The 24,199-nt window shown below is 43.4% G+C and overlaps 1 protein-coding gene across 3 annotated transcripts in view; it reads right to left on the reverse strand.

The window, feature by feature from the left end:
- The window catches only part of ADCY8 (adenylate cyclase 8), a 221,171-nt gene that overhangs the window by 23,573 nt on the left and 173,399 nt on the right, over positions 1-24,199 (reverse strand). For all 3 annotated transcript variants that reach the window (XM_004743568.3, XM_004743567.3, XM_004743566.3), the window contains 2 exons: positions 14,509-14,681; positions 6,489-6,567 (listed from right to left, as the gene is read on the reverse strand). In XM_004743568.3, coding sequence (XP_004743625.1) covers positions 6,489-6,567; positions 14,509-14,681 — 252 coding nt within the window. The remainder of the gene's footprint in view (positions 1-6,488; positions 6,568-14,508; positions 14,682-24,199) is intronic.

The following is a 24,199-nucleotide window of genomic DNA, read 5'->3' on the forward strand; positions in this document are numbered from 1 at the left end:
TTTATAAACTTGGCTGTTGAATTGTGGAAACATTTTTCTTAAGTACAAAGCTAAACAGATGTTTAAAAAAAAAAAACTCGGTAAGAAAACAGACAGAAGACAAACAGATGAATCTATACATATAACCACACCAAGGGGAAATATTCCAAATGTCTTTAACATAATAATTTGATGACCCATTTGTAGAAGGAAATATTCTGAGGATAAAAAGAACTCAGAAAGAATCTCAAAACCATTTACAGCAATTGTATTGTTGGTGGTAGTGTCTATCATTACTCTTAGACTCCTGGAAGTGAATTATAAGATGAAGCAAATAGGTAATTGGATTGGTGTCACTGAGACCTGGTATTTCTGGGAAGGGAAAAAGGACACGCATATCTAATGATGGATCTAAGCCAAAAGTGTCACTATGAACTCATGGTATGTACATATTTCCTACCTTGGCCCACTGATAAAAAAAAAAAAGCCTAGAAATAATGAAAATCTAGTAGTAGCAGACACTCCCAGCATCTAGATTGTGGTTTCAAAACATCAATTCTTACTAAAATGACCTCACACTCTTTGCAGAAATGGCTGAAGTTTAGGGCAGGAAACATACGATCCTGGACCATTTTTTTTTTTCACATCAGAAAGTAAGAACATCCCCAGAGATGATGGGGGTTGTATGAACAGGCTCCCATGTGTCAAAGATGTGACAAATCAAGCTTTAATAAGGATAGTGATTGCAATGGATTGAAACACAGGGACTCTGGTAGCATGCATCAGTTCACAATGACACTTAAGACACACGACTGCATTGATCATCTCTGGATGGTGCTTAGGGACAGACTGACTGGGAAACTTACAGGGAATGCAGTTACAGGGAAATAATTAAGCATTTATCCTGCCTTTGCCTTATGAGCTGTACCTGGAGGTACAGCTGTTGAATTGTATTCTCCAAACTATATTCTGGCTAATGACTTACGGACTATGGATAGAATCAAGCTATTACCACCTATAAAATTAATGAATAGAGGCTATTCTTATCAATAGCTAGCTGCTAATAGAAAAAAAAAAGATAAGCAGATATTACATGGCTGTTAAAAGTAACTCACAAAACCAGCCAACAACGTATTTTTTTTTCTCACCAAGTTTCTAAACATAACTACCAATACAGGAAAAACAATGGGCAGAGGAATCTGTTAAAAGCTCGGAGAGATGCAATCAACAAAGTCTAAACTGGGAAGCATTATAGAAGTCGGATGACTTTCACAAAATGTTGCCAGAGAGAAAAGATGGAGAGTAATCTTATAAATTAACAGACTTAAGAGATATCAACCAATGGCAATACACGGATTTTATTTATGTATTTGTGACCCAAATCACATAAACAAACTTAAAAATATAATTATGAGCCAATTAAGAAATTGAAACAGTGCCTAGAGGCTTGACAATGTCAAAGAGACACCATTTTCTTTTTAAAAGTGTCTAATAGCATTGTGATTAGGTTAAAATTCTCTATTTTGATTGGATGCATACTGAAGCATTTGCAGATGAAATGACAGAACATCTGGAATTTGCTTCAAAATAATTGGGAAGGAGTGATGAGAAAAATGAATAGGGAGGTAGGTGAGAAAAGACACAAGAGTTAATGATTGTTGAAGTTGTGAGACTACTATGCACTTCATAAACTTTTATATATGTTTGAGATTTTCCATAAGATCAAAAAATGATTGGAGGCAGCGGGTTGCTGAAGAGAATGCCGGTCTTGCCCATTTTGCTGTGTGAACTTGGGAAAGTCATTCCACTTCTTGTGTTTTGGTTCTCCTTCTAAAAAAATTAAGGATAATAGTCTCCATGATGTCTAGTTCAAGAGGCACAGATTATTATATGGATCTATTATATGGGCCAAATTACATGATGCATGCAAAAAAATCCTGAAATGTCTAAATTATAGATTTATAAGATACTACTGCAACTTAAGGCAGCAGGGGATAAGAGCAGATCAAGGCTGTGCATTTGCTTTTTTCCTTCCAGATTCAAGAGCATTGAATTTTAATTTGCCAAGTTTCAGGACAGTATTTTCTTATCCAAATGAGATGCTTGTTATCTCCCTTAAAAGTGCATGCTTGGTTGAAGCAGGAGATCATTTTCAATGTATTTTCTATTGAGAACCTTTCGTTTGGTTGAATTCAGCTCGGAAACACAGGTAGGGAAATCTGGAGTCCTGCAGTCGATTTCAGCCAGGATTTTCCAGTTACAAGTTAAGAATGCACTTTGCGTGTCAGCCAGGCAATGGCTGGTCACTGCATTGAAGGCATGTCCATACGGAGACTCTAAATTCGAGGACAGCTCTGACTCTTGCCAAAACAAATCTCATGCAGGCAGGCATTGTCTATTATTTAATCTCTGGGGGAGGAAAGTAGGCCCTTCCAGTTTACAAAAGATCTAGTGTACTGTGCACCTACTATGTGCATGGTGCTTGGCATACAAAGATGATTTGCTCTCAGCTCAGAGGTGAAGGCAGAAGAACGAAAGACAGAGGAACGTGTTAAGGAAAGAGCATTTCAGCCCAGTGGTTAGAGCAGGCGTGGACAGCAAGGCAAAGTGCACAGAAGGCACACAGAAGCTTTGAAAGGGAAAATCTTCACATTTGCTCAAGAACTGGCAATGGATTTGGAAGTGTAATCTCTTTCTTGATTTTTACCAGACTATTAGAGAACTGGCTCTATGAGAAGGGTACCCAGGGAACCAACACATGTTGTTCAGAAGCTTCATGCCAGGCTCTCAGCACAGGGTGAGAGTTAACACTGGCCCAGCTCTTGCCCTGGACCAGGCCCTGTTCTCAGCACTTCCTCTGCTGAAGCTCATCCAGTCACATGACTCAACAAGGTGGGTATTTTGTTATTCTCATTTCACAGGTGAAGAAATGGAGTCACACTAAGGCAAAGTCAACTGCCCAAGGGCTCACAAGCAGAGACTGGCTCTGAACTCAGGACATTCTGATGCCAAGCTATGACTTGACCCCTGCATTATACGTACTTGACCTCATGCAGCCATTCTTCAATGCCTTCTAGAGAACTTTTATCCTTTTCATTTTGTTGGTAAAGATGGGGCAGCTCTAGGGGCTTGAGTTTCTCAATGTCACCCATCCTTCCAGTGACATTGCTGAGACTCAAATTTAAGACCATTTGGTTCCAGGGGCACCTGGGTGGCTCAGCTGGTTAAGCATCTGACTCTTGATTTCACCTCAGGTCATGATCTCAGGGTCATGAGATGGAGCCCTACGTCAGGCTCCATGCTGAATGTAGAGCCTGCTTGAAATTCTCTCTCCCCCTCTCCCTGCACCATGCTCCCCACTCCCTCTCTTAGTCTCTTGCTAAATAAAGAAATAAATGTAAAAAGAATGAAAAGAAAAAGAATATTTGATTCCAGTGCTTGGGTGTTTCCTTCTACACCACGCAGTCTTGGTGTCTCTCTTTATCTGACCCAGAAGTAAGAGGAGACCTCATTAATCTCTGTCCCCGTGTGCAGAGGCGGCTTCCTCTCCTATAAACAGAGCCCCTGAAGAGAAGCCCACACCTCAGGGTTGCCAGTGAACCAGGTGAGGTGGCAGGCACCTGACTGCTCTCTCTCTCTCCAACGTTTAGACCGTCCACCTGCCTTGGGGGAGGAGGAAGTGATGGTACAGCACTCCCACATGTGTCCAACATGAAATTTCCCAAGTGCTTAGTTACGTAACTTCCTCCATCCCTCTGGAGATAACTCATTACACACGCTCCCACCAGGCTGCTGCTGTGTACCAGGCATCTACGGGCATTATCCAACCTTTAAAAAAATTGAGGGCCCCTGAGTCACAAAAAGAGAAACGGGTGGAAGCAGGTAGCAGACCCCAGGAGTAGACAGACTTGGTTCAGAGAAATAGGAGCCTGACACAGAAGTGACACAGGTGAGGCAGAAAGACCCCTCTCATAAAGAGAGGCAGGGGCACACGGTGGGGAGAGAATAGACCCGGAAGTTTTGGATTCCTGTTTCTACCTGGTGTTCCTTGTTGGCTTTATGACCTTGGTGACTTGGGGCCAGATGCATAAAAATACTTTCCCTGTTTACCTCAGAGGCCTGTTTTCAAAGTAAAGCATTCATAGCTTATGATTTTTGAAGACCTATTCTGTGTGCAAACACTGGGATTAGTACATTACAATTATATTCTTATCCACTCTTATAACGACCCTATGAGGTAAGGCGGTTACTAGCATACCCGTTTTATAGGCAAGAAAATTGAGACTCAGAAAGTTAAGTAAATTGCTGAAGGTCACATAGCCACTAAGTGGCAGAGTTGGGGTGTGAGTATGTCTCCCCTACTACACAACCAATTAGCCTGTGACTGCTACCATTATGGGATGTGATTATGTAATTTTAGAGCCTTTTGAAAGTTAAAAAGAAGAAGGGGACATATCAGATTTCACTTAAGCACTTGGATCCTCCCTATGCACAAATATACCCTTACTTTACAAATAATCTTAACATGGTTAGGTTGTCTGTTTCCCGGGACAAAGGGAGCACAGAACAAATTAAATCAGAATGTTAAAAGGGTATTGGGGAAGGGACATTGCCAGGGCACAAAATAATTCCTTATGCTCATAGAGGAGAAAGGAACATCCTTCCTATTGTGAAATGAGCTCCCTCACTCTGAACTTGCTATCAGTTATCTTGTGGTGGTGGGGGGGTGTTGCTCACTCATCAGTTTCAAACCTGTGGGATGGAGGGTGGGTATGTTTCTCTGTAGGATCGCCTTGTCTGATTTCATCTTCATAGCCTTCTTAGGGATGGCTGTTTGCATGTCAGACTAAGGGGTTTTCCTCTGTAACCAGAAGCCATCAAGACATGGAAGATATGACCCCAGCTCTAACAGAGAGCTAGAAATAACTAAATATAGGAATTCTGGAAATGGTTAGTTTTTGACTTTGCCTTATTATTTTGCCATGAATTCAGCTCAAATTTAAAACCAAATCAAAGTCACACTGCAAGATTGAGTGCCTGGGACCATTGTGTTGGTGCGTGAACTTGTTTCTTTCTCCTGTCTAGAGAAGTGGAAAGGGTGAGCTTTGGAGAAAAATCTGGGTTTGAATGGGTTCTCCCCCCTGACTAGATGAGTAGCATGATTTTCTTCATCTGCAAAATAGACTGCCAAGAATTACCAATCCCGGTTGTTGGGAGGATGATACTAGATAACAGAGGCACAGAGCTAGAACTTGATATACACTAACACTTCTCCCTCGTCAAGTCTTTATACTTATCTTTCTCCCCCTTGGCTACATGTTGCATCCCCCTTATTACACATAACTTTGTATGTATTTCTAGGTTCTTAGGGATTGGGGCTGTTTCAGGGTTTCTCAGGGTTGATTACCTCCCTGTTTCCATGGTGATTTCTTAGCGCTATGTTTCTATTTCTGCCCTAGCTGAGTCTTCTATTTTGCTTTTCTCCTCTTCTGGTAACTTTTTTTGAAGTGGATGTAGACCAAAGAAAGATGTACTGGGATCCAGGGCAGGGCAGAGAAGCTGGCAGGGGCTGGTTCCACCAGGGAGAGAAAATCTCCCCGGCTGATGAACACCACAGCAGTCATGGTCTGAGTCTGCATGGAGATGTCCTACTGACCACAGCAGGTAAGCCTCCTGGGGCGAAGTCTGGTATCGCACTCCTATGCAGAATAAATTCTTGCCCCAATGACTCAAAAAGTTGTTGGACAGCCTGATCGCCACGTAGCAGGTCCTCTGGGAGACTAGAACCTTTGGGGTCAGGGATGGGGTTTTAGACGGAGCCCGCCACAGTGCCCACCCCAGATGCTGGCAGAGTCATGCTTTACAGGGAGGTGGCACTGATACACTTTAGGCCCTTTATCTGCTTGGACAAGTAAGGAATGACACACTTCCTATACTTCCATAAGGCAGTGTGCAAAATGCTGCACATGATAGTCTCAGACAATTCTCCAAAACGGACGTATCCAGGTGTTACTATCCTATTTCACACTGGAGGAAGACCTCTACGTTCAGGGAGACGAGCAACTTGCTTAAGGCCACAAACGGAGAGTCAGAGGCTAGACTAGGACCCTGGCTCCACTGATCCTCTCACCTGCAAGATTCCCAAGCCCAGCACACAACTTGTCTGGGAACAACTCCATGCTGGGAGTAATGGAAATGGGAGAGATCCCGGTCTGCCTCAGGCAGAAATGGTAAGTTTTTATTTGTTTGTTTGTTTTTCATAACAATGATCTCTTTGAAAGAGATATACCTGAAAGGCATTAAAACATCCTGGCTTGCCAAATCATCTTCTCCAGTTTAGTTTTTTTAAGGTGGTTTTTACTAGGAACCAAGTCATTAAGAATCACCACTTCCTGCAGGCAGCTGATGGGTCATTCGCTGCAAGGAAGAGCAGAGGACTCATAGATTGGTTTCAGGGCAATGGGAAATGCCAAGTAGCAGAGGGGAGTTTGAGCAAAGTGTTGCATTACCTGCTGTCCATGGTAGAACACAGCAAGGAGGAACATGGCCATCAGCAGCAGTGATGCCTCCTTGGTCCCCAGGAAATCTCTGTTGGAAGAAGAAAGGAAAGATGACAAGAAGAAAGGCAAGGTTACAACCATCGAGGGACCCCAAGGAGACTCATTAGCAGGTTCAGAAAGAAGCTGGATAAACAGAAAAGAGGGAATATTTCTTGAGCACCCACTAGGCAATAGGGGTGCTGCCTGAAGGTTTCCACATAGGCTAATTCAGAAATCAGTTGATTCTCCAGGGTATGAGGTCACTTTTGTCACACCTGGTGGACGAATCTAGAGTCTAACATCTCAACAATGCACTCACATTGATCAAAATGTTTTCCCTTTGTGGAACACTTCCAGACTTCAAAGAGCTTTGAAACTTTCTCATCACAAAAATCCACATGAAGACCAGGATGCCTCCTTTTTCTTTAGATGTTATTCTATTTCAGAGATAGGGTCATGGTGCTGACAGTGTGGCTATGTCTGTTTTAGCTGCTTTCGCTTAGATTCTTAAATTGATTCAATGATTTGGACACTATTTTAATTCTTTCTAAGTTTAAAATTCTTATATTAATTCTATGAGTCAGGCACTGTTATAATCCCCATCTTATTTCTTATATATTTTAATAAAACCTTTGTTCCCTGTGCGTCATCTCCTCCTGGACTGACACCCCTCAACCCCCACCAAATGCTCCATTCACAGTCCTTGTTGGGGCACATGCTGAAGGGTCACTGGTCTGGCCTGTCCTGGGCTCTCCCAGAGATCAAGCTGGAGGGCAGCCGAAGATGGGTAAGCTTATATTTAAACACGGATATCACTTTCAGTCATCCAAGGAATTCAGAAGTTCCAAAAACCCTTGTTCGGTTCTGCATGTTTTCTCTCTTTCATTTCAGCCCAGCACAAAGCCTTTCTCAGGACAAGCAAAACCAGGAGCCAAAAGGTTTGGAAGAAGCAACATTGGACTTTGACTATGGACACTGGCAATCTGTGGAAATCAACAGTCCTCTTGACAGGCTTCTGGGGACTAATGAAGAAAACTCAGAATAAAATGTTATAGACAAATTATCTGTGGGGACATTGGGACTTGCTTTCCATTACTCCTGTTCTTCCTATCTCAGGAGAGGCCCCCATCATCCACTCACCCTGATGCTTGAGCCAAATACAAAACAAACCTAGGAGTCAGCCCTCATCACCCCAATATGTCAATCCTGTCTGCTCTTCCACCCAAATATATCCCCTGTCCCTCCGCTCTCTCCATCTCTACCTCTACCCCCTGAGGGCAGCCACCACAGCTTTCAGTAGCCCCCTGCATTGCCTTCCAACATCTATTTCCAACATGCTTTCTGGAATATTCTGTGTCACTAAAACCGGATCATGTCACTCTCTGTTTTATTGCCTCCCAACCAAAAGCACACATATATTCATTAGTGGCTTAACTCTGATGAGGCTTATAGACACAAGGTGCCATCAAAGAGGAAATGCAGCATGTAGGTGGGGGGGGATAGAATGGATGCTGACAAGACCAAACCCAGGTGGTCTCGAGCCTTCCCTTTTCTCTCCTCACTGGAGATGAACAGTAGTACTGGGCTCAGGAAATGGGGGCCTGAACCCCGCTGCCAAGACCAGCATCTCATCTAGCTTTATGTTGAAGACCCTCCCAGCTGATCCAGAGTGGGCCCAGTCCAGATCTGCAGATAGAACAAGAACTCAGGAACAGAAATGTGCTTTCTCTTGGGGAGCTCTTGTGCATACGGGAACCCAAGGGGACCAGGATGTCTATGGGCTGGCACAAGATTCCAATTTGTGAATTCCTAGTTCCATCTGCTTTTCCTTGGAGATAAGACGCTAATAATAGATGATACTCATTATTGTGTCTGTCGTCTATAGCCCCAGCAAAAGCATATAATTACTGAGCACTACTGCATACCAGACACATGCTGGGGTATAGAAAATGAAGAAAGCACATTGTTTTTGCCCTCAAAACAGTCCAGGAAAAGAGAGAACCGAACAGATAGATAAGTTCGTAACACAATACACTTCGTTGTAAAAATATGTCCTTGTTGCCATGGGAATACATGGGAAGAGAAAGTAATCCAAGATGGATATTCTGGAAACACAGGAGCTGAGTCTTCGAGGGTGGTAGATTTCAGGAGGAAAAGATGGCATAAGCTTTGTAGGTATGGGGCATGTATCTTACTTAGCTAGCTGGTTGAAACCTGCTGGTGCTTGCTCTTGCTCCTGGTGGGGATGCTTGAAATAAAGCCCTCCTTCACACAGCTTCATGGGAATGGGAGACATCCTGCATTTAACTCCTCCTGAGTGTGCCCTCCTGGGATGCCTGCTCTCCCAGGCACTTTTGACATCCTTTTCTTTGTGACGTAGAAGACTTTTGGAAGGCCAGCAATGTGTCACTTGCAACACACTTTCAAGGGAAAACCCCCATACCTCTGGAAAGCAGAGGCTGACCAAAAATAAAGAGCTGGCTAGATCAGAAAAAAAGTATGGGAAAATTACTATGAATGGTTTCCTAGTCTTTAAACTCTATTTCACCTGGAAATATTATAGCTGGAGTCAAGATTGCAAAGTATGCATAGAAAGTCAGCCAGGCCAAGGAACATCCAAAAACTGTGATTTGAGTTTAGAAGGAATTTCTTTTTTCCTGGTAGCTTCTGTGATTCTTTGAAGAACTTCCAAGAGAGTCAAATGACCAAAATGTGAATGAAGTTCTAACACTTTGCTTGATATGGGGTGGCACAGACGTAAAACCAGGGGCATTTTGAATCAATTTATTTATAGTAATAAAATCATGGAATTAATACAACCATCTCCCTATGCTAATAGAAAGGCTCATAATTAAGTAAAAACACATGTAGAATAATGCTGATTCTCAAGGGCTGTAACAGTCTTTAGAGAGCATCTTATCTGATGTCTCATAAAAATTACTGTTTAATTTGAGTGTTACTCATTACAGAAGTATTTATGTTAATCGTGGTAAATTTGGAAGCTAATACAAATTCACAAATAAGAAAATAAAAATTGTCCTTATGCCTACCACCCAGAGAAAACAATTATTAATATTTTGGAGCCAACCAGGGGTGCCTGGGTGACACAGTTGAGGGTCCGACTCTGGATTTCGGCTCAGGTCATGATCTCAGGCTCCTGCGATACAGCTTCTCAGCAGATTCTGGATGCAGGGGGAGTCTGCTTGGGGACTTCTCTCAGTCTCCCTGTGTCCCTCCCCTAGGTTGTTCTCTCTCCCTCTTTCTCTCTCTTTAAAATAAATAAATAAATCTTAAAAAAAATATTTTGGTGTCAACTAAGTGTCCCTTCCCTTTCCTCCATGCAAAAATATGCTTATACATTAAGGACTGTATGGTTCATATTATTTTTGAAACCTCCTTCTGTACTTAGTACATATTATGAAAATAATTCCATGTAATTCAACATTTACAAGGCAAGTTGGGTGGGTCCGTTCTATTCCATACTATAGGTATAATAGATAACATAATACCCCTTGCATGGCTTCTATTTTATACATTTAAAATCAAGGACCAGGGAGAAGCTACTTGCCGCGGGTCACACAGCTGATTCCTATCAGAGCCAGGATGCAGTTTCACATCTTAAGCACCAAGCTCAGAGCTCTGGCCATTTGTGCTTCTGATGCCACATTCTTAGTTTAGCGATTACTCCCATTTCCCCTTTTGAATCTCAAAATGAGCCAGCCAGTTTGAATGATGCTTTATTCTGTCCCCACGCTAATGACTACATTTGCTAAGTGTTGGTCGTATGCCATGTCTGTAATAACAATGTATAGGTGATGGTCTTTGGAGCTGCAGGAGTAAAGACTGGAGGAGTCATGGGGACCAGACTGGGAGACATGGGGAGTCCTTGGGAAGCAGATTGAATTTTAGCATCTTAGAGGTGATAAAGAGCCCCTTAAGGGATTTTTTTAAAAAGATTTGTTTATTTTTAGAGAAAAAGAGAGAATGAGTGCGGGTGTGGGTGGGAGGGAGAGGCAGAGGAGAGACAGAATCCCAAGCAGACTTCTAGCTGAATTCAGAGAATGATGCAGGGCTTGATCTCACAATCCTGAGATCATGCTCTGAGCCAAAATCAAGAGTTGGAAGCTCAACCGACCCAGTAACCCAACTGCCTTGGAACCCCTTCTGGGTTTTAAGAAGGATAATGAGTTGACCAGATGTCTCTGATGGTTTTGAGCAGGATGCATCAAGAGTGGAGGCTGGAAGATCAGTTAGTTAGGTGACAGCAGCCCAGAGATGAGAACGAGGATCTTTCTAGGACAGCAGCATTACGGCATGGAGGGTGCATGTGGGATAATAATTGTTAGTATCATTCAAGTGCTTGTTCTGTTCCAGGCCTTATGCTAAGTTTCCATGATCACATTTGATCTCTTGGATACTCCTCCAACATAGGACAGGTTGCTACTGTCACTTTACAGGTAAGAAAAGCTGTGCTCAGAGGGATTGTCACTTTTCATGAATTCCCTTGGGAATCACACAGCTGGCCGATGGCAGTGTTGGGGTTTGAACCTAAGTGCCTTAACTCCTAAACCTGTACTCACACCTGTTGTGATAGAGCGCTTCCTTACAAGGCATACTGAGATAGATGAGTCTCCAGGGATTGATAATATACTGGGGGGAGAGGGTGCCCCTCCTGTTTTGGACTCAGGGTCATCTGCTGAGGTGGTGAGTTGTCATGGAGGGCCTCCTGAGCAGACTGGGAGATGCCGGTCTGAAGTATTTGAGACCATCTGGCTGGAGATGCAGCCAGGCTGCCAGTGGAAGGTTCTTCACACTCTGCATTACAAGTGTACCTAACCCCCAGGTACAACCAGCGGAGCGTCACTGAAGTGCCCAAGGTAAGCTCCTGAAGTGTTGGCTAAGCCCCGACAGCATGAGCAGGCTCTGGCTGCCAATGGGACGCGCAGTGGCCGCTGATCTGCTGATCTGTAACTCAGTGAACGAGAAGGTTGAAAGAGCTCTTCTGATCCTTATTAGTTTAGTTCCATGGATAGCAAAGTGTGAGTCAATACAAGACTCGCCAATAACTGATCTTGAATCAGGAAGATGCTGAGAAAAATACTCTGACCTTGCACCAGTGAGCTTGGGATTGGATTCACGTTCACAACCCTACTTACAATTTCACTACAAGCTCTTCCCGAAGCCCTCGAAACAGAATTCAGAACTAATAAACCTCTCTCCTAAGAAGGGGGGAGGGGCTAGGAATGCACTGCTACGGATCTCCTGCTGTGTACCAGGCACATCAGAGCCTCACATGGCCCCGGGATAGAGGACAGTTATTCCATTTCACTGACAGGCAAACTGAGGTCCAGAAATGGGAAGTGACTTCCTAATGCAACAGACTCTGGATTTGAAGCCAACGCCCTGGCTGGTTGGTTTAATTTTATTCTTACCACAAATGTGGCTTATTTTGTTCCTACATCTCTTTGTCCTCTGTTTGGCCATGGCCACACCTATTGCCACTAACTATTTTACCTAATTTGAAACTGTTTTGACTTTTTGAACCCTGGGCATATGATGAGAGATTCTTCAGCTTGACTTAGAAGAAGTGTGCGCAGTATTGACAAAGGCGGACTTTGAAGCCAGGATAAGCCCCGTTTGACTCCAGATCTGTTCGTTACTAGCCATGGGCACCATGAAAACTGTTTAACCTTTCTGAGCTCATGTTCTTCGGATGGTTGCTGTGAGGATCAAACGGGGTCATGTACATAAAGTGTCTGACGCGTAAAAAAGAAATTTGCATCTGGAATTTATAAAGAAGCCTCACAAATCCAGTAAGAAAAAGGCAAGGAGCCTAAAAGAAGACCAGTCAAGGGAGATGACCTGACAGTTCACTTAAAAGGAAATACAAATAGTTAATAAACAAAAATGCACAAACTTGCTCAGACCAAGGAAGTACTAATGGGAAAAATGAGATTCACACCCATGAGTTTGACAAGAATTTTGAAAGTCTAACAAGGGTGAGGCGGGAACAAGGAGCAACAGGACCATTGCTTGTGAGAGGGAAATCGTGAGAGAGACAATGAGGTGACCAGATGGCTCTGACGGCTTTGCGAGGGGTGTGTCGAGAGTGGAGAGCAGTTTGGCAAAACTGTACAAAGTGGGACATAGAAACACCTCCCAATCCAGCAAGTGTGCTTTTAGATCTAAGTTCCGGGAGACATTTTTGATAATGGTCACTGAAGCATTTTTTAAGTAAGGAAAACTACTAACAGCCTGACGGTCTATTCATAGGTCAAATGATAAATATATTTTGGTAGGTTCATATTATGGAATTGGAACATTTTACCGCTGCCGATTGTGAGGGCAGTCTGCAGAATTACATCTGTGGCCATCAAACTAGAATCATCAAAGAAATGCAATACTGCATGACGCCGAAACAATTTTATAAGTAATTTATAATACAGACATCACTTAATGTATATAAAATACATAGATGGGAAGGATACACAGTAAGTGCCTTAGAAGTTGGCTCTTAGGAGGAGGGAATAATGTTGGGGACGAGAGACCATCTGAATATCATAGCAAAATATCCGAAATACTTGATACTCTTAAAATGCAGAAGTAAGAGCACCTGGGTACCATACTCAGTTAAACCTCTGACTCTTGATTTTGGCTCAGGTTGTGATCCCAGGGTGATGGCATAGAGCCCCGCATTGGGCTCAATGCTCAGCACAGAATCTGCTAGAGATTCTTTCTCTCCCTCTGCCCCTCCCACTCTTGTGTGCTTTCTCTCTCTAAAATAAATGAATAAATCTTTAAAAAATGAAGAAGTAAACATGACTCATTATTAACGTTGTTTCTAGGGGTTGGTTTAGAGATGTTGATATAATTAGTATCCAGCACATTTTCTTGGGCTTTTTGGACAATCTTTGCCTCATATTTTTTTTCTCATTTGGTGGGCTCCTTACTATGGTCTCAGTTAGCTCTAAGCTTCCTACACCTGAGGCCACTGCCTAGGCCACTGCTGGCTCGGGTGAAGCTCCATGGTGCAGGGGTGGGGTCTGGCTTCCTATGGGGCTGTGTGAGGGACCACGGGCTGTCACCAGGAAGGTCATCTGGAGACGGAGCTGTGACTCATGAGAGACAGGAAAAGGATGGATCCAGGAGAGAAATCTCTCTCCCTTTCTGTGTCTGAGCCAGCTTTCCTCACTTCACTGCCCATCCAGAGACATTTCAACCGAGTGGTTCCTTTCTTCTTTCTTTTTTTTTTTTTTTTAAAGATTTTATTTATTTATTTGAGATAGTGAAAAAGCACAAGCAAGGGGAATTGCAGGCAGAGGCAGAAGAAGAAGCAGGTTTCCTGCTGAGCAGGAGCCCCATGTGGAACTCGATCCCACGACCCCAGGATTATGGCCTGAGCTTAAGGCAGACGCTCACTAACTGAGCCACCCAGGTATCCCTGAGTGGCTCTTTCCAATCTTCTCCTGACCGATGAGGCCACAAAATAACATGTCAGCTTATGCTTGTCTCCAGACCTCTTCTCCCTCTCTTTCACTGCCCTGGAGTTGTGCTGGCTTTTCCACCTTGTTTCAGCTCTGCTGCAAGAAATCTAGGGTGAGACATTATTTTTTGTACTTTTCTGTATTTCACAAATAATCCAGGGCAAGGACCGTAGTAAGTGTTCAATGCTACTATTAATATTATCACAGCCAAATTATAATCAGACTTCATGCATCTCAGAGCTGTTAAATTGGAAGGAATCATAAATTATTAAGTTTGGAGGAAGGAGACTGGAGCTACTCTTTCGTTACTACTCAGTCCAAACTTTACAACTGAAAACAAGGGATTTTGCCTAAACTTGTAAACCAGAGAGCTCCTGAGTTGAGAAACAGAAGTCAATATCCAATGGTCCCCAAGTTTTGGTGATGCCACTTCAATCATCTTCCCCAAGGCTCCATTTCCAACTGGGAGTTGAGCCCTTTTCGAGCGTGTGATGGTGAGGACTTACTCTCCACTGTGGTTCAGGTTGTCGTAGCGCAGAAAGAGGCCCGCATAGATGGTCTCGGTCAGCAGAGCGTAGATGGCGATCATAATCAGCAGCACAGCCAGCTTCAAGACAGAGTTCAGGCGGAGGAAAACTGCACAGGTCACCATGGCAAGCACCCCAGTGAAGACGAAGTACTGGAAACAGAGAGAGAGGAGGTGGTCAGAATCCAACAGGAATGTAGGAGGGCCAGTCCCCTCAGCATGGATGCCAGGTCTCCTGATGCAGGTAGCAGCTGAGCACCTCCATTTGAAGACCTCAGGCTGCCCTCAAGTCCAACAGGCCTCCAATAGAACTCATCGCTTCCTTACCACCTCCTGAGTCTCTGTTCCCTGGGCTTTGGGGACCATTTATGCCAGTCCTAAGCCAAAGAACCTTTGGTCTCTTCTTTGCTGCCTTTCTCTTCCCCACGCTCCACAACAAGGCCACCCCAAGTCTGTAGCCTCCACTTCCTTCAGGGAGCTCACACCCAGGCAGCTCTCCTCTCCCAAGCATTTTCTGTTCTGGTTCCCGAACAGTTTCTGGCAGCTCTGTCTGCTTGCAGCCCCCAACCCCTGAATACACACTGTCTTTCTCTCTCCAGAATTTCTAAAACACAGACCTCATCATGCCTTGCTTCAGCTTGAAGGACTGTCATGGCTCACGAGTCCCTCAAACTCAAGTGGGAAGCTCCCAAGGCCAGCACAGATCAGATTTCCCTTCACTTTCTAAACCCAACATATGCTCCAGCCTCCCTATCTACCTGCGCCTCCCATGGCTGTTTCCCAACTCTCCTGGACCTCTGAGCTCTGCATTTCGTGGTTCAGAGTCATCCATGTGACTAAGCCTCCATTCTCTGAAGAGCATCTTCTCCTTTGAGAAGCCTTAGTGTTCATTTCCAGATGCTCTGGAAGCTGGCTTGTTCCTCCGTAGCGCCACCCACATCCAGAATAAGATCTATCTCCTTGTATAAGAAGTAGCTGTTCAAAAGGCCAGACTGGTGCCATTCAAGCTGGAATCCTGGTACAGGCCTTGCAGCTCAGTCTGCCCAGCCATAGTTCAGCCCTTTGTAGGATGGTGCCTGGCCTCCTATCCTGCCCACTGTAGCATTCTGAATGGCATGTTTGGTTTGGATTCTGACTCTCCAGTGGGAAAAAAGAATAAAAGTCACATTATTAAGGCCCAGGTGGTCCTCTTGTAATTTTCAAAATAACTGGCCAAGATGGGAATCATAATTCCTACTTTACCGGTGAAGAGACTGAGGCTCACAGAGATCGTGTGAATTGTTCCAATTCTCACACCTGGAAAATGGCACCTAGGACCCTTGGAAGCAATCTGTCCACGTACGTGTGACTGCAGTGGGCACATTGAGCTTGATAATCCCTAACATCCACTCCAGCCCTTTTATGCATGACTTTTTGTGGCAATTGGAGGTCTCCTTTCTTTTATTACAGAAAGAGTTTCTGGATGGGCAGAGGACACCATAAGAACTTCTAGACATCTCCAAGTGACTATCGAAGACACGTTTATTGAGTTCCTAAGTCAAACTGACTCATTAATGTACATTTTCAACAGCAATATCAACAAATGTGGATAGCACCTTGATGAGACCTCACTGAGCATGAACAAGACTTTATTGTGCATGTAGTAGACTTGGAAATGAATAAGGCTATGTCCCTATCCCTAAAGACCCCTGCGTATGGTACATCCTTCACTTTTGTCTTTCTTTCTTAGTAAATCCAATTGTGTCCATGTCTGAAATGGATGATGAGCTTTCTTCAACTCTCCTTTAAGATCTTCCCTTGGCAAGATTTTCAGGTAACTCATCTTGATGCCCTGAAGCCATCATTTTAACAGATAGAGGAGAGCTGGGTAGACCTGAAGCATCTTGTTTCATTGTTACCTGCATCATAATAAAGGGTTGTGCATGGTTTTGTCAATGCAAATTACAAATTGTGTATTAAATTAAAGCTGTCAAAATGATTATGCCCTTGAGCAAAAGTTAATGAAGTCACAACAGTTAAGTTTAAGAAGTGTGATAAGGACTTCCCGTGTGGCTGTTGCAATCAAAGCATGTTGCTAGGCAATGGGAATTCCAAGGTGAGAGATGGCCTGGACCACACCTGGTGGTCTAAGATGTAAAGCCAATATGTAGAGACCAACACCAATGTGTTGGACGTTCTCTGCCAGCAATATGAACCTTATGGTGATGCTGTAAACCACAGGAAATCAGCAGCATAAGGACCCTGGGTAGATAACACCAGGAGAATTTTCTCTGTCCCTTTTCTAGCTTGAATGAATAATGGGAGTGAGACCAGGGAATGGAGAGGAACAGGAAGCAACTGAAGTATTATAACTTTGAAAAACCTCTCTTTCAGCTGCATCTGGACCCATAAATTGCATGTTTCCTACAACTTGGGAGGATGCTGGGCCCAACACAATGACTAAATTTCTTTCAAACAACCAATAGTCTCTGTGTTCTTTTAAGTTAGCCAAGGAACTCAGATGCCCCACAGCTTCTAGAGTGCCCCCTGAATGGGTCCTGGATATTAGGATTTCACAGGTGTGGCAGGGCAGAGGTAGGAGGCAAAGCCACATTGCAAAAACTTGTATGTGCTGCTGAGAAGTCTGCACTTTATTTTGCAAGGAGCCACAGGTGGGGTTCAGGTTTGTAATGCATTCAACAGGTCAGTGGTCTAAGAATAAACTGTGGGGTAAATAAGTACAGGAGGGGTTGTAAGTCATGGAGAAAAGCTGAAGGTTTAACGACAAGTTTAGGGACTAACCCAATAGATGGGGCAAGAAACATGTGTAACTTTACATGAAGATGGGGGAGGGAGGAGTCAGGACTGGTGGTAAGCATTCCAGCAGGGATTAATCTATTAACTAAGAGAAAAAACCAACTACAGAATGAGGATGGGGAAAAGGAATGCATTCAGCTTCAGGGATGGAGGATGATTCAGAAAGGACAACTGAGGGCAACCACAAGTGTGAGGCTGAGGCTCAAAAGAGAGATGGGTCTGGAGACATGTTTGACATGGTTCAGCTGACCCCACAGTGTGGAGATTGTCCAAGAAGAACATGAAAAGTGAAGACAGAAGATACAGAGACTAATGTGTAGAGTCTCTCATGTTTGAGGGGCTGTGGGAAAAGAGAAATAAGAACATTCATTAGGGATTGTTGAGGGTACGAGAGGACAATGAGGAGAAAAGTGTGAAAAAATAGGTAGCCCCCCCAAAATAAAAATCTCCATAGACAAAGATTTTCAGAGGAGCATTTCAAAGGCAATGTATAGAAAATGTTTTCAAGATAACTTAATGCCAAAAAGCGGGATATAAAATTTTATATACACTATAATCATAACAATGCAAAATATGGACACATAGGACATGGCTTTGGGTGGATAATTTCCATCTGTAAAGTCCTTTAATCTCATCATAACACCAAATACCAAATGAGGCAGGGATCAACGTACTGTTCTGCAGGGAGTCCCTCTGTTCCCGAGAAGTCTGCCTCCTGTATCATCAAGGGGTTCTCTACTTCTTCCTAGGTTTTAAATGATGAAACATCGTCCCACCAGGATATGTATGAGAAATGGTAGGGACTGGTCAGTTTCTAGCAATTTTTAATAGAGAACACAGACATTTTAAGGGAATAAGAGATCTAATCATGATATGGCAGTTTTGACCAGGAAAGTAAAAGATTGACTGCCCCAATGAGTGCCAGCGCCTTGGTGCCCAAGTTAGGAAAAAAGAGGGGAGAGGCATTTCAGTAGTGAGGCTGACATGTGGGTAGGAGAAGAGGGACAGACACTGAGAACGTGGAGGTGGGAGACAGCCCAGGTCCTCACACTAGATGAACACCCGGTAGCGTGAGGGTATCAATGGGAGTGGCGATGCCTGTGCATGGGGGGTAAGTTGGTGGGAGGTGGAAGTAGTACTCATAACCAAACATTTGCTGGGCATGAATTCTGCGTAAGGTCCTTTATGAGTGGCTTCATATGCTTCCACTTACTTTACTCTTAACATGATCCAAGGACAGGTACTATGTTTATAGTTATTTTACAGAAGAGGGAAGCTTATAGAACACATTTCTGTTTCTGAATAATCAAGATTTTCAGATAATACACTGACTTGGGAAATGACAAATAAAGCAAAATCTTCTAAGTCTGTACTGACAAAAAGTTGGACTCCCATGCCATGACAAAGGGTTCAGAGGATCAAAAGTTGAGGATTATGTTTGCATGAAATAAGTATTTTGCCCAAATTCTACAACTGTTGAATGAGGGCCTACTGGGGACTAAGAACCATGCCAGGCTGGAAGGCACTGTTCTAAGGTCAGGACACTGTCACAAAATATCATAAATGGCCTTGGCAATAGGAGCACATTCTTCTCCTGGAAGAGGAGGAAGCAGAAGAATATCACACCATGGTAACATGAAGAAGGACTTGAACTCAGCCCCACACAGGTCATGCATGCTGGGCTGTCAGCCCCCCTTTGGTTGCTGCCAAATCCCATGGCATTATAAACTCACAGAAGAAAAAGAAAAGATGACTGACAATTTTCATAAGTCACGGTCCTTCAGGGAAAGAATCCAAACTTTCTGATTCACACAGAGCCCGGTTTTCGATGATAACTCTTGGTTCCATCAGCACAGTGAAGTGCATATGGACCAAAGACAGAGGCTTCTCTGCTTCATCCTGAGCCTCCCCTTTCCACATGGTCCAGAAGTGACAGTGTCAGGACCCGGGGGTCACCACGGGTGCAGGTGAGATGAATAACCTGACGTTCCTCGCTCTTTACTGGACTGCATGTGGCAGGGGAGATGGGGCATTTTGTTTAGGCTGGATGCTCTGTTACAATCTGACTGTGCTTTGTCTTCTTCTACACCCTTGTTTTGATGACTGGCCTTTTTATCCCCCCATACTAGGGGAAGAATGGTGAATGTTCTCTTGGTTATTATAGTTGTTAACTTAGATCTGTCGAAACTGCATTTAAAGTCCACAAGTAGATGTGATGTTTATATCTGACTTGGGTTGAGGGGTGATAAATTATTCTAGATATTTCCTAAAAGCAACTACATTCACAGTTGATACTCTAACCTCATAATCCTTCCTGGAAAGACATACCTGTATTAATGATTTGTACAAATAATGACTATGCCAGGAAATCTGTGAAGCAAAACATAGTGAAAAAAAAAAAAAAAAACCTACACAGTATCTATATCTTATGGAAAGGCATTACAACACAATATTTTTAAAAGTAGGATCATGCTTATCTTGGTGGTGCTTATTAGACAATTCAACACAGTCACTTGCAAGATTATGTCCTTGTCTTGGCTGTGCTTCTTTGATGACTGAGCTCAGATCTTTGTAAATCATCATCAGAGTCCATTTTTGAAAAACATCAAAGATGCAGTCTGTGATTGATTCCTGAACAGTGATGTCCAGCCAGATCATGCATTTCAGTGACTTTCAGAAATTAAATGTTCTTCCAGAGGATGGCAATTTGACATTGTGAAACATGTATCTAAGAAGTACATGCTGTCAGCGAAGAATGACCAGCAGAGAGGAACATGGTGACACTGTGGGAATTAAGTGTGTGCCCTCCAAAACCACTCCCTCAGCATGGGCAATAAGTACAGGGTCTTGAAGGATCTGGCTTTCTTTGAATGATGCAATGCAAGGTGGTCACCATCTTGGAAACAACTGGTGAGGCCAGAAGAGCAAGATTATGAAAGGGAAACAGGCTATGAAAATATGGCCTGTCCAAGTTTTTAGTCTGGACACATGATCATGTAGATAATCTCATGTTTGGAGCAGAGGATCTTGTGCATTTAAGAAATTTGTAAAGTCCCTATCTTCCTTAAATTCAGATCTCCACTTGGGCAGGCACTATTTTGCCCTAGTTACCAAAGGCTTCAAGAAAGAAACTAACATTTAATGAATGTTTTATTGAGGTCATCTCTCTTTGTCATCTCAACAATCTTATGAGATAGGTATTACTAATAATCCCATTATAAGAGTGAGTGGGTGGCTCAGTTAAGCAACTGACTCTTAATCTCAATTTAGATCTTGATCTCAAGGTCATAAGTTCAAGCCCCACATTAGGCTCCAATCAACAAAACAAAACAACAATAACAACAAATAGTCCCATTATACAGCTGAAAAAACCAAGGCTCAGAGAAGTTAAGTGACTTGTTCAAGGCTACAAAGCAAGTAAATGGCAGAAGAGTCCTCCTTGCTCACTCAAGGTCACCACGCAGCCTCTATCACCCATACCTGTTCTGTTTCTCACGTTCTGTTAATGTCCTTGAAGACCTGAAACCTAAGCTTCAGCATGGTGGAGTGTGTTGGTTTTTGGATCATCCTTTGCCTGTATGGCTTTTGGGCTCTTTGTGGGCAAAGGCAATTCCAAAAACTGATGATCATTTGGAAAAAAACAAATCAATATTCTTTATATATTTAACCATAGCAACTAATTGGTTCTGTGCAGAAACAAAATGAGCTCCTATAACAGCCCTCTGTTCAACTGGAAAAAATTCTGAATTTCCTGCAAAGCCAACTGATACTCCTTCTTCATTTGAATGTTTTGGTGGGGCTATTGCTGCGGGAACATGGGAAAACCTAATTTTATCCTGAGTAGCAGCTGGGGATTTCTGACCACCCTCAATAAAGTTTCCTCCAAAACCACTCGGGGTTAAGACTCCCACCTGAGGAATTCACCAGAGAACTGAAGGCACTAGCTTTTATCATCACTTTTGGAGTTTAAAAAATATGCCTATTTCCTTGATCACATATTCTCTTTTCTTTTAATTGTTTTTCTTCTTCTTTCTGCCTCCTTCTTGCTTTTTCTCCACCTTGTCTTCCTCTTTCCATACCGCCCACCTTTCTTCTTCATCACAAAAGCTAATATTTAATGAGCAAAGACACAGATAATGACACCCCTATGGGAGATCAGCTTTCAGGGACACTTCAAAACATTAGCAAGCTCTAACTGCTCCTGCAAATACAGTTGACTACTTATGCGCATCTATAGGGACTCGCATAATAAAGGGGCTCAGCTCTAAAATGAAGGTCTTCCTACTGAGCCCGCTGAGAACCCCTTGCAAGTGTTTGAGATAATGACACTCTGGGTTTGTGCCTGTGATCTGCGTTCATTTTTGCAAACCCATGTCTCTTCCCTCCCCCCCACCCCCCCCCAGATGATTTCTTACATCAAAGTTGGAATGCGGCGTTCTTCACTGTCATTTACTGTATTTTCATCCATTTTGAGTAATAGGCAAGCTCCAGTCCAAGACTAAATTATACTCGATACCATATATTAAAATAGCCTCTTTTTTTTTTAAAGAAGGTATTTTTTTAAAGGTTTTATTTATTTATTTGACAGAGATCACAAGTAGTTAGAGAGGCAGGCAGAGAGAGAGGGAGAGGGAAGCAGGCTCCCTGCTGAGCTGAGAGCCCGATGTGGGACTCGATCCCAGGACCCTGAGATCCTGACCTGAGTCGAAGGCAGTGACTTAACTCACTGAGCCACCCAGGCTCCCCCTTAAAACAGCCTCTTATGCTTACACCAAATCATCCATGTTTATATGATATGATTATGTCACAGGCTTTCGGACTGAGTCCTGTTTCTCATGGGGTGAGGTAGAAAGGTCAGGTACACAGATGAGAAAGCCAAAGCTCAGAGAGAGGAAGGGATTTGGGGTCACACATGTGTGAGTGCTGGGAGGCATTGTGTGTGAATTAAGTCTTTTACAAGGTCTTAATAACTAATTCCTTCTCGTTCGGTGGACAAATCTCTAGGTAGGGAGGCACGTATATCAAGATGGCAACTGGTCCTTCAAATCAGGCTGTTGGTAGATGGTGATGGAAAGAGTTCAGATTCCCATCAATGTGGCCAGTGGGATTCCTGCATCTGGGGGGATTGCCAAAAGTTGGCAAACTCTATAAAGGGTCAGCTAGTAAATATTTTGGCTCAGTGGGCTCCAAACCACCTCTCGCAGCTACTCAACTCTGCCAACTGTACTATCAAAGTAGCCACAGATGGGGCACCTGGGGGGGTTCAGTCAGTTGAGTGGCCAATTCTTGATTTCGGCTCAGGTCATGATCTTGGGGTCCTGGGATTGAGCTCCCATTATGCTCCATGCTCAGTGTGGAATCTAGTTGAGGACTCTTTTTCCCTCTCCTTCTGCCCCTCTCCATGTTCACGTGTGCTCTCTTCCTCTCTCTCTAATTAAAAAAATAAATCTTCACCCCCCAAAAGTAGCTATAGACAATTGGTACTAAGTGGGTGTGGCTAAGCTCCAATAAAACTTTACTTACAAAACAGGTGGCAGGTAGAATTTGGCTGGAGGCCACAGTTTGCTCACCCCTGAGCAAGATGATCCTTCAGTTGTGGCAGGAAAGTATTGAAAATCTTATTTAATTTATCTCATTTTTAAACATTTCTATGTTTTGAATATGTTCCACAATGTACACAATACATTAGCGCAGTGATAGAGGAATGTAACTTAGAGATAAATGTGTATCAGTGGTGCAGGCTCAAAACCTTCTTATAGGAAATCATAAATACATCCTGGCTGACATTTAACGAGAAGATACTTTGTGCTAGATGCTACTCTGGACACTTTACATGGATTAATGCATTTAATCCTCATAACTACCCTTGAGGAAAGTACTACTTTCCTTCTTGTTTTATAGATAAGGAAACTGAGGCACAGAGATGATGTTATGTGATCAAAAAGCCACTTTCTTAGGACTGGCAAACCCATGAACGCTGTGGTCCTGAGTTTGGGAGTTTAGATTTGGAGTCAAGGGTATGTACTGTTCTAGAGTGATGTGGAAGTCCAGACAAATAGCTCACGAACACCAACTCCATGTCAGATGATATGCTGGAGCTACACATAAGCAAACTCATCTAGGTATGCACCATGACAATATGATATTCCCTAACTCCACAAAAGCCATGTGAAGAAGATATTATTTTTTCTACTTTACAGATGAGGAAGCTCAGGTTCAGGGAGTAGAAGAGCTGATTCAAGATTCCATTGCTAGCAGGTAAAGGGGCTCAGCCCGGATTGAAACCCAGCTTTACCTAGCTCTCCATAGTTGATAGGTGGCCAGCTCACTGACTCTTGGGACACTCTTCATGCCCTCCAACCTGAGACATTCTCAGGGAGCTGGTGTCCCACAGAGTCCACAAAGTCTGTGCTCTCTCAGTCCTTGGTGGGAGGAGGTCCCCCAACAATAGATAGTTCCATCTTGCCCTGGACTTCCTTAAGAAAAGCTTAGTTCCTCCCTAGGAATGGAGGACTGAGCCTGGATGCAGAAGCACAAGATCAAGAACAAGCCAGATAGGGTTTGAATTGCAGTTCCAAGTCTTGACCACTGAATTAGGAAGAGAAGGACAGAAAGAAAGAAGGAAGGAAAAAAGTGAGGGCGGATGGCAGGCAGGCAGGAGTGGTGCGGAGTGGCACTGAGCAAGTTACTCTCTGGGCCTCTGTTGCATGATCTAGGGATTGGCGATGATAACCCTCTGGAGTATTGAATGATACCATGTGTACCAAATAGGGGCTCTACACCTTGTACGGGGCAGGAGGCTTTCTCTCCTTGTCAGAACATTTCTCACACTGATTCTGGAGTCTAGGTGAGACAACACAGAGCCTTTCCTTCAC

The sequence above is a fragment of the Mustela putorius genome, unplaced genomic scaffold (genome assembly GCF_011764305.1).
Source record: "Mustela putorius furo isolate JIRA1106 unplaced genomic scaffold, ASM1176430v1.1 tig00000228_pilon_pilon_pilon, whole genome shotgun sequence".
Taxonomy (NCBI): domain Eukaryota; kingdom Metazoa; phylum Chordata; class Mammalia; order Carnivora; family Mustelidae; genus Mustela; species Mustela putorius.